The sequence below is a fragment of the Suricata suricatta genome, chromosome X, assembly GCF_006229205.1.
Source record: "Suricata suricatta isolate VVHF042 chromosome X, meerkat_22Aug2017_6uvM2_HiC, whole genome shotgun sequence".
In the NCBI taxonomy this organism is placed as follows: domain Eukaryota; kingdom Metazoa; phylum Chordata; class Mammalia; order Carnivora; family Herpestidae; genus Suricata; species Suricata suricatta.
This window is the reverse complement of record NC_043717.1, coordinates 63,208,310-63,228,110: the sequence shown is the minus strand read 5'-3', so window position 1 is coordinate 63,228,110 and position 19,801 is coordinate 63,208,310. Positions and strand designations below refer to the sequence as shown.

General features: G+C 38.4%; 1 protein-coding gene across 1 annotated transcript; it reads left to right on the top strand.

The window, feature by feature from the left end:
• The first annotated feature begins 17,172 nt into the window (after positions 1 to 17,172).
• NAP1L3 (nucleosome assembly protein 1 like 3) lies at positions 17,173 to 19,542 on the top strand. The gene has a single exon (XM_029930134.1). It carries the CDS (start codon positions 17,484 to 17,486, stop codon positions 18,885 to 18,887), a length of 1,404 nt encoding a protein of 467 aa, XP_029785994.1. The 5' UTR covers positions 17,173 to 17,483; the 3' UTR covers positions 18,888 to 19,542.
• The last annotated feature ends 259 nt before the right edge of the window (positions 19,543 to 19,801 follow it).

The following is a 19,801-nucleotide window of genomic DNA, read 5'->3' as shown; positions in this document are numbered from 1 at the left end:
TATATATATACCACGTCTTCTTGATCCATTCATCAGGTGATGGACATGTAGGCTCTTTCCATGTTTTGGTTATTGTTGACAGTGCTGCTATGAACATTGGGGTACATGTGCTCCAATGCATCAGCAATTCTGTATCCCTTGGATAAATCCCTAGCAGGGCTATTGCTGGGTCATAAGGGAGTTCTATGGATAGTTTTTTGTTAGGAACCTCCACACTGTTTTCCAGAGCAGCTGCACCAGTTTACATTGCCACCAAGAGTGTGGGAGGGTGCCCGTCTCTCCACACCCTCACCAGCATCTATAGTCTCTTGATTTGTTCATTTTAGCCACTCTGACTGGCGTGAGGAGGTATCTCAGTGTGCTTTCGATTTGTGCTTCCCTGATGATGAGTGATGTTAAGCATCATTTCATGTGCCTGTAGCCCATCTGGGTGTCCTCTTTGGAGAAGTGTCTGTTTATGTCTTATGCCCATTTCTTCACTGGGTTATTTGTTTTAAGGGTCTGGGGTTTGGTGAGTTCCTTGTAGATTTTGATACAAGCCCTTTATCTGATATGTCATTTGCAACTATTTTTTCCCATTCTGTCGGTTGCCTATTAGTTTTCTTGATTGTTTCCTTTCCAGTGAAGAAGCTTTTTATCTTGATAAGGTCCCAAGAGTTCATTTTTGCTTTCATTTCCCTTGCATTTGTGGATGTATCGAGTAGAAAATTGCTGCTGTTGAGGTCAAGGCGGGTGTTTCCTACTTTCTGTTTGAGGGTTTTGATGGTTTTCTGTCTCATATTCAGGTCCTTTAGTCATCTTGAGTTTATTTTTGTGTATGGTGTAAGAAAGTGGTCTAGTTTCATTCTTCTGCATGTTGCTGTCCAGTTCTCCCAGCACCACCTGCTAAAGAGGCAGTCTTTTTTCAATCGGATACTCTTTCCTGCTTTGTCAAAAATTAATTGGCCGTATATTTGTGGGCCCAGTTGTTTCATCATATAAGTTTTGTACATCCTTGGTTAGATTTACTCCTACGTATTTTATGGTTTTTCATGTAATCATGATTGGGATCAGTTTCTTGATTTCCTTTTCTTCTGCTTCCTTATTGGTGTATAGGAATGCAACTGATTTCTGTACATTGATTTTGTACCCTGCAACTTTACTGAATTCATTGATCAGTTCTAGAAGGCTTCTGGTGGACTCTGACAGGTTTTCCATGTAGAGTATCATGTCATCACCAAAAAGTGAAAGTTTGACTTCTTTGCCAATTCTGATGCCTTTAATTTCCTTTTGTTGTTTTATTGCTGATGCTAGGACTTCCAGCCCTATGTGAAACAACAGTGGTGAGAGTGGACACCCCTGTCGTGCTCCTGATCTCAGGGGGAAAGCTTTCAGTGTTTCCCCATTGAGGATGATATTAGGTGTGTGCTTTTCATAAACTGGTTTCATAATGTTTATGTAAGTTCCTTCTATTCCGACTTTCTCAAGGGTTTTTATTAAGAAAGGGTGCTGTACTTTGTCAAATGCTTTTTCTGCGTCTGTCGACAGGATCATATGGTTTTCATCTTTCCTTTTGTTAATTTAATGGATCACATTGATGGATTTGCAAATCTGGAAGCAGCCCTGTAACCCAGGAATGAATCCCACTTGATCATGATGGATAATTCTTTTTCTATGCTGCTGAATTCGATTTGCTAGCATCTTGTTGAGTATTTTTGCAACTGTGTTCATTAATGATATTGGTCTCTAGTTCGCTTTTTTTTTTTTTTTTTTTTTGCTGCGTCTCTGTCTGGTTTGGGTATCAAGGTGATGCCGGCTTTGTAGAATGAGTTTGGACGTTTTCCTTCTATTTCTATCTTGTGGAACAGTTTGAGAAGTATGGGTATGCTTTAAATGTCTGGTAGAATTTTCCTGGGAAGCCATCTGGCCCTGGGCTCTTATTCCTTGGGAGATTTTTGATAATGGATTCGATTTCTTCACTGGTTATTGGTCTATTCATGCTTTCTATCTCTTCCTGTTTGAATTTTGGCAGTCCATGTGCATTTAGGAATTTGTCCATTTCTTTTGTGTTGTCCAGTTTGTTGGCATATAATTTTTCATAGTAATCTCTGATGATTGCTTGTATTTCTAAGGGATTGGTTGTAATAGATCCTTCTTCATTCATGATTTTGTCTATCTGGGTGCTCTCTCTTTTCATTCTGAGGATCCTGGCTAGAGGTTTATCAATTTTGCTTATATTTTCAAAGAACCAACTCTTGGTTTCATTCATCTGCTCGACTGTTTTTTTGGATTCTATATTGTTTATTTCTGCCCTGATCTTTATTATTTCTCTTCTGCTGCTGGGTTTATGGTGCTCTTGCTTCTTCTCTTCGAGTTCCAGGAGGTCCTCTGTTAGATTTTGATTTTTCACTTTTTCTAGTTTGTTGAAATTGTCTTGGATTGCAATATACTTTCCTCTTACGACTGCCTTTGCTGCATCCCAGAGATTTTGGATTCTTGTGTTTTCATTTTTAATTGTTTCCATATATTTTTTTTAATTTCTTCTCTAATTGCCTGATTAGCCCAATCATTCTTTAGTAGGGTGGTTTTTAACCTACACATTTTTAGATGTCTTCCAGACTTTTTCCTGTGGTTAATATCAAGTTTCATAGCATTGTGATTTGAATGTGTGCATGGTATGATCTCTATTCATTTACACTTATGGAGGGCTGCTTTCTGTCCCAGTATGTGATCTATCTTGGAGAATGTGCCATGTGTACTCGAAAAGAAGGCAAATTTCCTAACTTCCGGATGCAGAGTTCTAAATATATCTCTCAGTTCCATCTGTTCCAATGTGTCGTTCAGGTCTATTGTTTCTTTAGTGATTTTCTGTCTGGTTAATCTATCCATTGCTGTCAGTGGAGTATTAAAATCCCATGCAATTAGCACATTCTTATCAATAAGATTGTTTTTGTCTGTGATTGTTTTATGTATTTGGGGGTTCCCAAATTTGGCACATAGATATTTATAATTGTTAGCTCTTCCTGATGGAGATATCCTATAATTATTATATAATGTCCTTCTTCATCTCTTGTTACTTTCTTTACTTTAAAGTCCAATTTGTCTGATATAAGTATGGTTACTCAGCCTTTCTTTTGGCTTCCAGTTGCATGATAGATATTTCTCCATCCTTTAACTTTTAATCTGAAGGTATCTTCAGGTCGAAAATGTGTCTCTTGTAGACAGTAAATAGATGGATTCTATTTTTTTTATCCATTCTGCTACCCTGTGTCATTTGGTTGGAGCATTTAGTCCATTTAAGTTCAGTGTTATTATTGAAAAATATGGGTTTAGAGTCATTGTGTTTGCCCGAGAATTCAATTTTATAGTGGTGTCTCTGGTACCTTGTATTCTTTGCAACATTTCCCTCATAAAGTCTCTCTTAGGATTTTTTGTAAGGCTGGTTTGGGAGTCATGCATTCCCTCTGTTTTTGTTTATTTGGGAACACCTTTATTTCTCCTTCTATTTTGAATGACAGGCTTACTGGATAAAGGATTCTTGGCTGCATGTTTTTTCTGCTCATCACATTGAAGATTTCCTGCCATTCCTTCTTGGGCTGCCATGTTTCATTAGATAGGTTTGTAACCACTCTCATAGGTTTTCCTTTGTACGTGAGGGCCCTTTTCTCCCTAGCTGCTTTCAGAATTCTGTCTTTATCTTTATATTTTGCCAGTTTCACTGTGATATGTCGTGCAGAAAGCCGATTCAACTTTCATCTTAAGGGTGTTCTTTGTGCCTCCCGAATTTGAATGTCTATTTCTTTTCCTAGATTTGGGAAATTCTCAGTTATAATTTGGTCTAGTATCCCTTGAGGACCTTTCTCTCTGTCTTCCTCTTCAGGAATTCCTAAGATACGTATGTTGTTCCATTTGATTGTAACACTCAGGTCTCAAATTCTCCTTTCTTGCTCCTGTATCAATTTCTCTTTCTCTTTTTTTCTGCTTCCTCTTTTGCTATAACTATATCTTCTAATTCACCTATTCTTCTCTCTGCCTCATCAATGCTTTAGGTGGCTGCTTCCATATTATTATTCACCTCATTTATAGCCTTATTTTTAACTCAATACATCTATTTTCAAAGTTCTATTCATTGTCTCAGTTGCTTCCTTGGTGGTTTTTTCAACCCCAGCGATTAATTTTATGGCAAGTTTTTAAAATTCGTGACGTGGCATGTTGTCTAGATCTGCCTTGAGCAGTTCTGTGGCTGTGACTTCTTCATAGAGGTTCTTCAAGGGAGAGTTCCTTCATTTCGCACTTTTGCTAGTGTTCTGTCTATTGTCAGCTTTACAAAGCTCGTTGTGCACTGTGCACCTGTTAATAATGCTCTGTTAATGGAGGCTTATTGACTGTCCTGGGCCTGTAGTTTCAGGAAATATTCTTTTAATGGTGTCTCTCAGTCTCATGTTGTGCCTTTGAATATTTTATTTCCCCACTCAGTGATATTTGGGGCTCGCCATCATGCACACTTTGGTTTGTTTTTTGGGTAGCACTAAGAAGGAAAACAGACAGAAAATCACAGAGGGAACAGAAGTACACAGACACACAGACAAATGAAACAAACAAAGAAATTAAGAGGGGGAAAGGAAAGTAAGTAAATGAAGAGGAAAGAGATGAAAAGAAGAGAAGAAAAAAAATAAAGGGGGTGGAGGTGACAAAGGACAATGGCAGTCTAAAATTGTATGACCAGTTGAGGGGAGAGATAAGGATGAGATTCAGAAAAATATATCTGGATTGCAGAACAAAAGAAAAAGAAAGAGAAAGGAGAAAGGAAAATAAGGAGTAAAAATTTTTGAAAAGTTTAAGTAAAAAAGTTAATAATAATAAAAAATAAGTAGAAAAAAAGAAAAAAAGACAAACAAACAAACAAACAAAAAGCAGCAGCTCTCCCTTGCAGAAAGGCATGGTTTGGTGAAGTAGGTGTATGGAGCCTGTCTCAGAAGCTCCGCCTTGTTGGCTGCAGAGAGTAGAATGGTGGCACTCCAAGCTCTGCTGGAGCTAAGTACTGCAGGCCACTCTAATGAGTCAGATCTCCTTGTGCTACATGAGCCAATTTGTATTTACCAGGCCCGCCTCAGTTCAAAGTCCTAGTCCATGCACTTTTATGCTACCACAGATGAGATGTACTTGCTTTGGCGGCTGGCTTCTTAGGGGGAGTGAGCAGTTTCTCTAGGCGCTGGCAGGGATTTATGCTGCTGCTGCTGCTGCTGCTGAGGGAGGCGATGTGCTCGCCCTCACAGACCTCTGCAGACTCACAGCCCCAAGCCAAGATAGCAATTGCCTAGGGGGAGAGATCAGTTTCTTTTGGCTCAGCCTGGGATTTGCATTGCAGCTGCCTGAGGGGAGGTGTGCTGCCTGAGGCGAGGAGCACAGGAGGTGGTGAAGTGCATGTCCTCACAGAAATCACTGCAGACTCCCAGCCCCCAGCCGGGATAGCGATAGTGTAGGGGGAAGGAGCAGTTTCTCTTGGTGCTGTTTGGGATTTGTGCTTCTTCTGCTGCTGCCAGAGGTGCTGGGCACTGCCGGAAATGAGCTGTGGGCTTCTGCTGCTGATGTGTGCCCCGGCCTTCACCACTGCCAACTCCCTTCTGGGATCGCATAGGGATGGGGGCTATTTTCTCCCTGTTGGCACCCGGGATTCTGGATTTGCACAGCCAATGATGGAGGCAAGATGCTCTGTGGAAATGAGGTGTGTGCTCCTGTTCCTGCAGCTGAGGCTGAAGTGCGCACCCCTGGGGCAGTCGCCACCATGGCCGCTGACTCCCCACCGGGATGGTGGAGGGGTGGAAGCTGTTCTTTCCCCTGTGCCACCTGGGTTCGGGATTTGGGCTACCCAGCAGTTATATCTCTCCGAGCATGGTTAAACGTTCTTTATCTCTTCCCCAGAGACAGTAAAAAGAGCGTGTTCAGTTTCTCTGTCTCTTCCCTTTGTCTCTCAGGGGCTCTGCGCACTTGCCCCATGTTGGGCTGGGGCACCCACCTCCCCTGCCCATCTCGGTCTGGCCCATTTTCCAATCTCCCCAGTTCGCACTCACTCACTCAGGCATCTTTGATGTTATCTTCTTTCTGAAGTCTGTATTTTCTCCTACCGCTCTTGCAGATGAGAGTAATGTCCTTCTCAGTTTGATAGATGGGGCAGATGAAGTTTACAGAGTTCTCTTCCTCTCCGCCATCTGGCTCCTCCCCTCATATAAATTTAAATGTACATGTGCTTCTGTCTGGGGGATTACATGGAAGGCTGGTCATAGCATTTCTTCCCACTCCAGGGCACAATGAGATATTGGTCAGGCCCTTCAGTAAACCTGTTTTATAGACCTCTTTTATGGCCAGTTTTGTACCTGTTTTGTCCTGTTGTCATTGTCATTGTTTTTGTTCTTATCTCTAAAAATTCTATGGAAAATAGGAAAGTAATCCTATATGTAGAAAAGTGGGAAATATATAAAAAAGATATAAAGAATGAAAATACATTTCTGTTGAGGATAAAAGAAAGTAATTTTGTCTTAAATAAGACTGGTTGTTTAAAAAGAAATGGCTTTAAAGCAAAGTTTAAAATAAAGGAAAGTTATAAAACTTTCATAAAGGGAAATCTTTCAAATGAAATTATATACATGCTCAGGATAGACTAAGGTTAAGATAAATGAAATTTTAAAAATTAAGCTGTTATAAAGCTAAAACTCTGCTTTTCTCTCTATTCAAAAGACAAAGTTTTCTTAGATTCTTAATCTGCTCTTAATAAGACACTATAAACAGGTTTTTTTTTTTCTTTTGTCTACTAATAGAACCAAAGCTTTAGGTTTTATCTTTATCAGGTCCTTGATTGCTTAGCTAAAACTTCTCAATATTAAAAGAGCTAAGTTTTTCTAACAACTATATAATGTTATACATTTGCCCTCAAAATGTTTTATTTTGAATAAATAAAGTTTTAAAATTTATAATAATCTATAATTCTACTTGGGATATGCTTAATAATTTCCTAGGATGTTAACAAACTTTTCAGAATTTAAATGGCCAAAGGTCTTTTAACCAGTTGAATCCTTTTGTTTAAAATCTTTAAAAAGTCAGGCAAAGGACAGATACCATATGTTGTCACTCATAGGACTAATAAGAGAAATCTAATAGGAGACCATGGAAATGGAAAGGGGAGGGGAAAGAGTTGGGGAGAGGGAGTGAGGCAAATCATGAGAGACTTTTGAATGCTGAGCACAAACTGAAAGCTGAAGAGAGAAGGGGGAAGGGGAGAGGGGGTTGGTGGTCATAGAGAGGGGCACTTGTGGGGAAGAGCACTGGGTGTTATATGGAAAGCAACTTTGTAATAAACTATATTAAAAAATAAAATGCTAAGTTGCTTAGAAAAGCACCATCTACAATGGTAAACCTTAGGTTATATTACATGAGTAAATGCTGCAACCACCCAAATACAAATACAATTCCTAATGTTTTAATGTTTTGGTATAAAGTCATTACTTAATATTTTAATTATTTAAAATAGTATGTCAAAAAATAACTAAGTTTCATTGTCAATTGCTTCATACCTAATGGATTGGCAAATACTAAGGCTGATGTTCCCATCATTGTTGCAAAAACCTGACCTCAGGCATGGCTATATCAATCCTTCACAATTTCCTTGGAATTCCCCTATTATTGTCATAAAATGAAGTCCAGAAAATGGTGACTTCTTACTGATTTAAGGAAAGTGAATGATAGATACTATGATCCCCATTGGGGCGTTACAACTTGTACTTCCCAGACCTACTGTAATACCCAAAGATTGATATTTTATTATCATTGATCTTAAAGATTATTTTTACACCATTCCTTGGCACCCAGATGACTGATGATGTTTTACCTTTTCTTTGCCTTCTATTAATAATAAAGCTGCTAAGGAGCGCTTTCATTGGAAAATCCTTCCTCAAGGTATGATGAATTCTCCAACTATGTGTCAAAAGTTTGTGCATCATATTTTGCTTCCTGTTAGAACTCAATTCCCTACTCTATATATTATCCATTATATGGACGATATACTGTTTGCAGGAAGCAACCCCAAAATTATTCAACAAGCCCTATCTTTAGCTGAGTCACATTTGAGACATGCAGGCCTTGTTATTACACCTGACAAGATACAAACATGTACTCCTTATGAGTATTTGGGGTATCAGATAACCCAAAAAATAGTCGGACAAAAATTATTAGAAGATATCAATTGGCTTTATCCCACGTCAGGTATTTCTAATTATCAATTCACTTATTTACCTGCTAATCTGTTCTTTCTTTCAACAACATTATTGGTGGTTCCAAGATATCATTAGTACTTCTCCTGTTAAAGGTCCCACGAATTTCACAGATGATACTAAAAATAACATCTCTGTGGTTTACAAAAATAATATTAAGAATTTTGCTTCTCATGCCATGGTGAATTGTCCATTTGCTGTATTTCAATCTCCCTCTTCCGTCATCACCACCTTTCTTCATGGTATATAATCTCTTATCCGTTGTTGGACTTCACCATTCTTCATTATCCACATTCGATCTCATTCTCAGCTTCCCAGACCACTTGCATATGGCAATAATTGTGCAAACACATTAAGCAAACATTGTGGTTTCTTTTCAGCTGAAGAGGAACATCATGTTCTGCATACCAATGCAGCATGACTCTCAGGCTCGAGCCGTCATTCGTTCTTTTTCTGTATGTCAATCTCTACATATACAGCATGGCCCATCTGGAATTAACCCTAGAGGCACAGACCCCACTCAGGTTTGGCAAATGGGTGCTACCCATTACCTCCCTTTTGGTCCTCTCTGGTATATACACATGTTAATTGACACTTTTTCTGGTTTTATTTAGGCTCACCCTTTCCCAGGCGAAGCAACTCCACACGTGAAACAGTTACTGTATTCTGCCTTTTCTATTCTGGGGGTACCTACTAAAATAAAAACTGGCAATGTGCTGGCTTATACTTCCACTAACATGACAGCTTTCTCTATGGAACGGTCTATAACCCATGTGTGGCATTCCTTACAACCCTCAGGGTCAAGCCCTTGTTAAGTGCGCTCATCAAATACTTACATTGCAATTGTAAAAAATAAAAGGGGGAACTGTACCTGGGATATAAAAAAAATGCCACTGGCCACAGTCATATATCTAGCTCTGTATGCTAGTAACTTCCTGAACCTGCCACCTATTGCAGATCTTATTTTGCATGTTCAGCGCCATGTCTCTGCATTACCCCCATTCTCTCACCTCAGTATTCCTGTTTTTGTGAAAATACACGACTGGGATGAATGGTGTACGGATACTTTGTTGTGGACGGGTCCTAGTTATTCCTTTCTCTCTGCAGATGGCAGATTTTTCTGGGTGCTCCACCATTGTATCTGACTGCAGGCCCCCTCCTCGTTGGACGGCTCCTCCACCAATATCCTGCTTCCCTGCAGGAATGCGAATGGCCGCATCTCCCCCTAGACCTCCAAAGAATTCTACAGTAACCATTGCTCTCCCCAACTATGGAAGGAGTCAGCCCTCTACTGTCCCACGACTTGGGGCCAATTGAAGTGCCTTACCCCAAAGGTAGAACAAATGGTGATGACTACCAGATAACAGCTGACCCCTACATCATTGTTCCTGGCTATGATTGCTATTATCTCCTGTTCTCCCCAGGTAGTACTTGCTGAACATAACTATTGGGACTATATTTCTCACCCTCCACTGCTACGACCCATAGAATGGACTGAAACTGGCCCTAATGTGTATTGCAATGATACCATTTATACGCCGGCTCCTTGGGGCCCTGGCATATCCAGTTTTCTTCAGAAAAAGGAAAAGACTTCAATTTTACATTGAAATATTCCATAGCCCCTTAATGTATTGGAAATGGACCTTTATGTCTGCCCACACAAATGTACACATGAGCATATATTTTTGCCTCCATCTTGCATGGTCAGGTCCCTCATGGGTGTGCTCACCACGCTCACGTTCCAGTTTACAGAAGAAAACACTACTGATTCAACAGTAAAATCCACTGAGCCCTTATGTTAGACTATGACCTATAGACATTATGTATTTGCTCCCACAGACCTGATGCCATGGCCCTCATGGGAAAATATTTTCTTCTAATAACTCCCTATATACATGGGTAGATTGGGGACCTCATGGTAAGTTCTTGACCAATTGTTCAGAGGATAATAATGTCACGATATGTGATTACATCTCTAACATCACTCAACTTCAATTTAGTTTAAGTCATAATACCTCTACTCATATCCGTCATTTTGGCCTTATGGCTTGGCACGAGCATGGTTTAGCCCCCCACCGTCCCAGGTTAATTGGTCCCACAATGAGACCTGAGCAGTGGGACCTATGGAAGTTGGCAGCTTCTACACAAAAATGGGCCACCTTTTCTGGTAATTTCTTTGGCACCTCACGTTCAATGGCAAATTATTGGTTCACTAGAAACCACACATTTTACACTTCCTGCTGTGTTAAAATGTCATTTGTATTGGCCATTGGGACCATGGTTTTCAAAGATGCTGAAAAGCTTTTATCCTGTTCTGATTGTAAATTGTATTATTGTCTGAATTCTGCCCTGAACATAGATTTAAAGAATTAATCTCTAGTTGTTTTTTGGGCCTGGACAGGGCTATGGTTACTGGCAAATCTTACCTGGCCCTGGCAAAAGGATCTCCTGGGTAACCTAGTCTACCAGATCCTATCACAATTGTATCATAGGTCCAAATGGTTCATTGCTGAACTCATCCTGACCATAGTAAGCCTCATCCTCATAGCCACTACCACCACTGTTGCAAGCGTAGCTTTAAAACTTCCATTCAGACCCACCAATTTGTTGAAGAATGGCAAAAGGACTCACATACCCTTTGGACCCAACAGTTCACTATTGATCAGGAACTTGAATCACAAGTAGAGGATCTGCGGCAGGTGGTACAGTGGCTGGGGGATCAGGTTTTGGCTTTGCAACACCAAATTATCTTACAATGTGATTGGAATACCACCCAATTTTGCATTACTCCCCATAAATATGATACTAAATATGCATGGGCCTCCAACCAGCAACATTTGCAAAACATTCATGGTAACACTTCATTAGATATTCACCAATTATCAACTGATATCACTTCTACCTTTAATACACAAATCCCTAATGTCCCTTATGATAAATTAACTTCTAAATTGGTAAAGGGCCTTCAGGATTTGGACTTCAGAGGATGGTGGCAAAGTTTAATGCATTCCTTAGGTAGTTCTAGCATTGCCTTGCTCAAGATGTTATGCTTGTTTATTATAGGATACCACAGTCTCTGGTGCCATCTCTGAGAGTGGCCAACCCCCAACATTTAACCACTATCTTAGCTTTATGGCATAGAAAATAACAAGGGATTTGTAAAGTGAGTCATTTATCCTTTATCTCTATCTAAACCCTCTAACATTCAAAAACTCTCAATGAGTACTCTTCCTTTCATGGCAACTACAATTGTTTACATGGGTTCAATAAGAGTATGTTCATTTGAATTAATAGTTATTTTACTAAGGCTTTGACTGGAATGTCATATTTTAGAGTTAAGAAACTAAGGTTAACTTTATGAAACCGGAAGCCGTAAAGCCCCTTGAAAGTGTTGGCCTGATACTTTGCTTACAGAGTTCCCAGTAGCCTCTCTAGGTGAGTAAAGAAGGTCACTTCCTAGCAGGTGCAGGAACCTCAACATATTTTGGGGACCTCATGAAGAAGATTTGCCCAATTCATCAGGAATTGGAGGCCTATTTGAAAAGTGCTTGGCTTGGCTTCTGGCCTGGAGAGGCTACTGCTAAGAATTCAACCTGACGTTTCCTTGAGAGGGATCCCAGAAAAGCTGATTTTAAATAATCCTCATCAGTCATTAGAGAAATGCAAAGTAAAGCCACAATGAGATACTACTACATAACTATTAAAATGACTAAATTAAAAAAAAACTGACCATACCAAGTGTTGGCATTTCTGGTACAAATGCAAAAGTATACAACCACTTTGGAAACCAGTTAATTCTTAAAAAGTTAACCATATGCATAGCATGTGACTCCTCAGTTCATTTATATAACATTGTAGAAGGCACAAACTAGTCTTCCAAAATAGAGAACAGATCTGTAGTTGCCCAGATACAGAAAAGGAGAGGCAAAATGAAACTTTTGGGTGTGATAAAAATTTTCATTATTTTGACTGTGGTGGTGACTTCACAGGTGTACAGATTTATTAAAACATCATATTGTATACTTTATGTACAGTTATATCTATTATAGTTCAATAAAATTATTTTTTAAAAGAATTAACTTAGGGGCACCTGGGTGGCTCAGTCAGTTGAGCATCTAACTTTTGATTTTGGCTCAAGTCAAGATCCTGGGTGCATAGGATTGAGCCAAGCTCAGCATGGAGCTTGCTCTCCCTTTCTGTCTGCTCCTCACCTGCTCACACACATGCATGGGTACATGCATGAGTGACCACTCTCTCAGAAATATAAATAAATAGAATTAACTTATATATTCAGATAAAATCTTTCTAGATGAAGAAGAAGAACAACAACAAAGTCCACCAATCAGTGAAATTGCAATGTGTGGCTTCTTAAATACCTACAACAAAGATAATGCTGTACCACTAATTATTTATTATGTATGTTTGTTCGTGTGACAGGGGCGGTAGTTGGGATTGTGTATATGTTCATAACAAGGAAGATATAAACAGATATCAACGAGCTATGTTCAGCCTGATATACCAATAGATTCTGTGTTAAGCACCATCTCATGTAGAAGTACAAATATTTGATTCCAAAAAAGAATGTCATAAAATAATGAAACAGAGAACATGTCACTGCAACTGAAGATACCCTTATGAAGAAAAATCAGCATATTATGTACTAGAACTAATACTTATAAAAATATTTACTGTAGAATAAATATGCTACAATGCATAAATTAAATTCGTTATATAAAGAAAATACTTTCTTTTAGGAAACTGCCATATAAGATTAACAATAGACAAAAAAGTTACAAAAATAAAAGTGTGTTACAAGATACCTAAGGTAGTGCATACACATCAAAAGTAGAGCACTGTTGTTAGAAGTCACTGATAGTCTTTGGCTTGGGAAAAAATACTTACAAATAGAAAAATCATAATAGCTCGTTAATATATTATTTTTGTATGAGATTTTTTTTACAAGTTTTTCTCTTTTTGTTCTCTCTCTTTCATTCCAAACTTCTTTGTATCATTATGATGAAGCACTAATTCTTGAAAAGCACGGTTTAGATGACAATTTAAAATGAAATTAAGTAATTTTAAATGAAAGCTTTATTTTATTTTTTTAATGCTTTATTTATTTTTGATACAGACAGAGACAGAGAATGAGATGGGAAGGGGCAGAGAGAGAAGGAGACACAGAACCAGAAGCAGGCTCCAGGCTCTGGGCTAGCTGTCCACACAGAGCCCGATGCAGGGCTCGAACCCACGAACGTGAGATCTGACCTGAGCCGGAGTCGGAGGCTTAACCGACTGAGACACCCAGGCGCCCCTGAAAGCTTTACTTAAGTTGCATTTGTCCAATATTATAAATCAGAACAGAGATATTTTCTAAATGAGTCACAGTTGTTTAATCAAGGCCACAATTATTTTACCTGTAGGATCTCACCACTGATTAATTTCTTTCTTAATTCAGTGGAAAAGCAAGTGAAGTATATGAGTAGGCATTATTCAAATGGACAATAAAAATATGAAAAGACATTCAATCTTACCACTAACCTAAGAAATACAAATATATAATGAGAAGAAATTAATTTGGAGGGGCACCTGAGTGGCTCAGTTGGGTAAGTGTCGAACTCTTGATTTCCACTCAGGTTTTGACCTCACAGTTCCATGGGATCAAGCCCTACATCTTGCTCCTCACTGACAGCACAGAGCCTGTTTGGGATTCTCTCTCTGACCCTTTTCCCACTCATATGCGCTCTTTCTCTCTCTCTCTCTCTCTCAATATAAATAAACATAATTTAAAAGAATTAGTTTGGGGATATTCATTAAGGATGTGAATAGTGATTACCTCTCAGTGTGTTTTTAATTACTTTTCTTGTTTGGATTTCAATGTATTATATAACCTTTTTTCAACACATATAATTTTCACAAAATATAAAGCTTTAAAAAAAACTGCCAGTATCTCATTGTTTGCAGAAAAATTATGGCCAACAAATCAGAAAATATAACTCAGAAACAGAATCAAGCATAGTTAATATGATATAGTTGGTATCTCAAATAAGTATGAGTCAGATTGATTACCAAATAAACAGTACAAAACAATTAGCTAGCTAACAAAAATATATTAAAAAATATTTGGGGTATCTGGGTGGCTCAGTCGGTTAAGCATCCAACTTCAGCTCAGGTCATGATCTCACAGCTCATGGGTTCAAGCCCTGCATCACGCTCTGTGCTGACAGCTCAGAGCCCGGAGCCTGCTTCAGATCCTTTGTCTCCCTCTACCTCTGACCTTCCCCTGCTCACGCTCTGTGTGTATCTCTCTCTCAAAAGTAAATAAACGTTATAAAAAATATTTGGGTAACTTAGTCAAGCGTCCAACTTGATTTTGGCTCAGGTCATGATCTCACAGTCCATGGGATCAAGCCCCTCATCAAATTCTGTACTGACAGAGTGAGGGCATGCTTCAGATTCTCTCTCCATGCCTCTCTGCCACTTCTTCTCTCTCTCTTTCTCTCTCAAAATAAGTAAATAAACTTAAAAAAATTGAATCCCTAACTCAATGCTTAATCCAAAATACTAATTCCTGATGGTACAGAATTTAACATGTAAATGAAACCTTTAATGTACTATCAAAGTATATAAGCATTCATTAAAAAAAGATAGCTATCATCTTAAACAAGAATAATAAGTTGAGAACAATATTTATGGCATAAACTCACTGATTTAAATCATTGTTTCCATAGTATATGTTGTGATTAAAATTATGAAATGAAAGAATACACACTCAGTTAAGTTTTATTTACCATTACACTGCCATCCTCTACCACATGTGCCTAGCACATAGCAGGCAAAAAAAAATACTAGTTGAATGACTAAATTAACTCTTACCATTGTTTGTGGGAGTGTAAATTGTGATAATTTTTCTGGAGAGAAGTTTGGCAATATGTGTCAAAGAAGAAAATGAACACAATTTATTCCAACATTCTCATAATTTTTACAAGCGCATATAAGTAGGTATCCAAGGCTAATTTTTTTTACAACAGGAAAAACAATGTGTATGCCAGTGGAAAGATGGTGTGGGAAGTAGCTGCCCTACAACAGGAATCTGGTTAAATAAGTTAAGTCATATATTTCCATGGAATATGCATCTATCTTAAAATTAGATGTTGATTATTTACCATGAAAATATAGCTACAACTGATAAATGAGATTACAAAACAAAATATGTTATGTACACAAAACAGTATATATAAACAGGCAGGTATGTAGATGTACAGAGAAATTTCTGGGAGGAAATGCACCAAAATGCTAACAATGGTCATTTGGTTGCTAAGATTGTATATTTATACCATCATTGGAATTTTCTACATTTTTTTCTTTATAATGCTTATATACCTTGAAGATTGAAAATTAGCATTAAAAGTAAATTTATTTACAAAATAGAAAGTGTTTCTTAACTTTTTAAATATATGTGACCAAAGGACAAACCACAAATTCTATAATAAAAAAGTAATGTGAAGATTAATCTAACTTTAATAATTTCCCTCATTTAAAGTGAGTAATTCATCATATTTTATATTTTAATTTACTACCTGTATTCTGTGAGCAGGTTTAGACAGTGAATGTAATTAATTAGGTTATTTTCTATATAAGTATATCAAATCACATCTGGGTTTTATTTTGTTTTTTGCTTCCACAGAAAGATCAAGATATCTTTCAGCAATGTCTTTAAAAGACTATTAATATATCCTGTGAACTTTTATTCAAATATAGATAGGTAATTTTGGTCATTCATAAAAATGGGCTAAATGCTTCTTACCTTTTAATGAAAAGTAAACAGTGGTCTTTTGGATTGTACCAAGGGAGGTGTTCTGTAGCAGAAAACAAGCCTGTAAATAAAAATAACAGATGCCTGTTTTTAAACTTCATTTTCAGAAGTTTATTCACATATTACTGGACTTGTAAATCATTCTTTAGTGTGACTGGAATATTACAATGTTAGAAAGAAATTGATGGTAGCCTACACTGTAAAGTATACCCTGACAGAGGATGGACTTTCATCAGCACAAATTCCCCCCTCTATTCTGCTGTTCATGGAATTGAAAATTGCTCCACAAAAGTATAGAGCAAATCCGCTGCTTTTAGATAATACTACCTAACATTTGAATGCTCTTGCACTTCATCTACAAGGTTATTAGAAGCTTTGAGAACAGCTAGAGGCAAGTCAGCAGCAAGGCTGGAGTATTTTATATGCCAGTTTAAAAAGAGAAATACAGTAAAATGGTGTAACTGACTCACAGCATCGCAACCTTTGTAGATGGTTATAAACCAGACTTGCAGAACACCACAGATATTACTTACTAAAAACTGTTAAGTGGAACGCAATATGCCTGCTTTCTAGCCCCTTTCACTATGCCCCTTTGCCAATAAAATGATTCCCTTTTTCTTTCCAATGTAAAACTACACGCTCATGGGATATTTAGATATAGATTTTAAAAATCATCCATAATCACACACTACCAAATGATGCCATTTGGAGTAATTTTCATCCAACTTAATAAAAACAACAACAACAGATTTTTGTCAAGACGCTCCTGACAAACCAAACGGGAATATAGGAAAAAATCATGGGAGAAAGATACTCCTCTTCGCTTGCTAGGAACCATGGCTAGTATTTTTACCTCATATCTAAGCTTGTTTTTGAATTATAAAACTATAAACATATAATTTTGAGGTAAAAATAAACGTCTTCCATGAGTGTGTGCCTCAGCTACCAGGCTGGGTCCGGGAAGGCGGGCGGAGCCTGGAGGGCGGCGGGTGCGTTTGGTCATTCATTAGGCTTAGATATTGTCAATCAAGATTGCCCAGCAAATGAGGTGCGAGCTCAAGGCACACTGGGAACTAAATTAACTGCCGGTCTGTCCGCAAGGGGTGGGGGCTCGCGATCTAAACCGTGAAGGGATCTTGGGGTCTTACACTGCGGCATTAGACTATGGCACTCCTCCTTCTGCCACAGCTGTAGATAGAGACCTTACCACCGCTGCTCTCGCACAGGCCTCTATTGCGGCTTCCATCTCTGCGCGTGCACAGCAGCCCAGCCCAACCCCTCCCTGAGCTACTGCTGCTTTCACCGCTGCCACCTCCTCAGCTTAGGCGTCCACCGCCACCCAAGCATCCGTGAGTCATTTTCTGCCTTTCTCTGGTCTCGCGGTCTCAGCAGTAGTCACCAAGTTAAGAGGTTTGCAGGGTTGCAAAATGGCAGAAGCGGATCTTAAAGCGGTTTCGGAGCCTGCCGCCCAAAGGGTTGCTGAAGAGAATATGGCCAGCTCATCTAGTGATTCTGGGGAAGAATCTGACAGCCATAGCTCTAGCAGCAGCACTAGTTGCAGCAGCACAGGCAGCGGCCGCAGCCGCTTATATAGAAAGAGGAGGGTATCTGGGCCTTCCAGAAGAGCACGACGGGCTCCGCTGGGTAAAAGTTTTGTTGATCAGCTGCCTCACGCTGTTAGAAATCGTGTGCAGGCGCTCAGAAATATTCAAGATGAATGTGACAAGGTAGACATCTTGTTCTTAAAGGCAATTCACGATCTCGAAAGAAAATATGCCGAACTCAATAAGCCTCTATACGATCGGCGATTTCAAATAATCAATGCAGAATATGAACCCACAGAAGAAGAATATGAATGGAATTCAGAGGATGAGGTGTTCAGCAATGATGAGGAGATGCAGGAAGACAGCCCTAGTGAAATGCCTCCTTTAGAGGGTGAGGAAGAAGACGACGACCCTAAAGAAAAACCTGAGGTAAAGGCTGAAGAAAATAAGATTCCAAATGAAATTCCTGAGACAAAGGTTGAAGAAAAATCAGAGTATAAAGATTTTCTGGGGGCAAAGCCTGAAGTGAAAGAAGACCCTAAAGTAGTCCCCCAGGCAAAGGCAGAAGATAAAGAACCACCTAAAGCAACAGAAGCTAAGGCTCCTAAAGAGGCTCCTAAAATAATTCCTGAGGTCAGGCCTAAAGAAAGAGTGAATCTTAAAAGAGCCCGTAAGGGAAAGCCTAAAAAAGAAGACCCTAAAGGCATTCCTGACTATTGGCTGACTGTTTTAAAGAATGTTGACAAGCTTGGGCCCATGATTCAGAAATATGATGCACCCATTCTGAAGTTCTTGTCAGATATTAGCCTAAAGTTCTCAAAACCTGGCCAGCCTATAAGTTACACATTCGAATTTTATTTTCTACCCAATCCATACTTCAGAAATGAGGTGCTGACCAAGACATATATAATAAAGTCAAAACCAGATCACAAGGATCCCTTCTTCTCTTGGGGATGGGAAATCCAGGATTGCAAAGGCTGTAAAATAGATTGGAGAAGAGGAAAGGATGTTACTGTGACAACCACCCAGAGTCGAACAACAGCTACTGGAGAAATTGAGATTCAGCCAAGAGTGGTTCCTAATGCATCATTCTTCAATTTCTTTAGCCCTCCTGAGATTCCTAAGATTGGAAAGCTGGAGCCACGAGAAGATGCTATCCTCAGTGAGGACTTTGAAATTGGTCAAACTTTACATGACAATGTCATCCTAAAATCGATCTATTACTATACAGGAGAAGTCAAATATAGCTATGAAGATGGGAAAGATTATGGAAACAGGAAATACTGAAAATTAAAAAGAAGCTGCCTGAAAGAATTTTTAAGAATCTCAAAACTTCAGGAAGAAGTGAAGCGGGTTTATATAGCCTTAGGCAAGATGGGAGGGGGACTACTCTAAACCTCAACACTAGCATTCCTTATAATCTTGTGTTTTTATATTTTCTTCAGTAGTCTGGAAAATGGTCTTACAGTGTCTAAGTATTATTTTGTCTAGCCTGTTGTACTGTAATATTCTTCAAATTATGTAAATGTCAGTTATCTAAAGCATGTTCATTTTGTGCTACAGAGTTCTGATTTTTGTGAAGTCCTTTTGTCATGTTTCTATTAGAATGTAGCTGTGAAAACTCGTAATTGTCAATTGAGACAAATATTTGCTTGGAAAAAAAAACAGTTCCTGAAGTACCAACGCGAGGTTTTTTTTTTTTTACCAGCCCAGAAGACTAAAAGTTTAAGTCTGCTTGCACTAGCTGTGCCTTCATTACTTTGCTATAGAAATACAGTACTTACAGTAACTAGAACAGCTTAACAGTGAAATTTGACTGCTTAAAAAAAGATTAGCATACATTTAAAAATGTCCATCAAGACCATATATGATATGACTGTGAGCTTATTTATGTGACATAGTGGTTTATAAATTAATAATAAAGTTATTGTTTACCACTGAAGTGTTAATGACATAGTATTTTTAAAAATTTTCTTCATATTATACTGTGTAATTATAAACTGAAGTTACTAACCACATTTTCTTTGTAATATGTTCTACTTTATTATTCACTAAGATGATCACTTCATATCATTTGATATTTTTCATGTTGCTCATTGAATCCTAAAATAAATGTCAAATAATGTGTATCATGCTATAAAAATCTAACATTTTTTCTAATTGTAAAAAAATAGGTCTCAAAAAAATAGAAAGTACTGAGG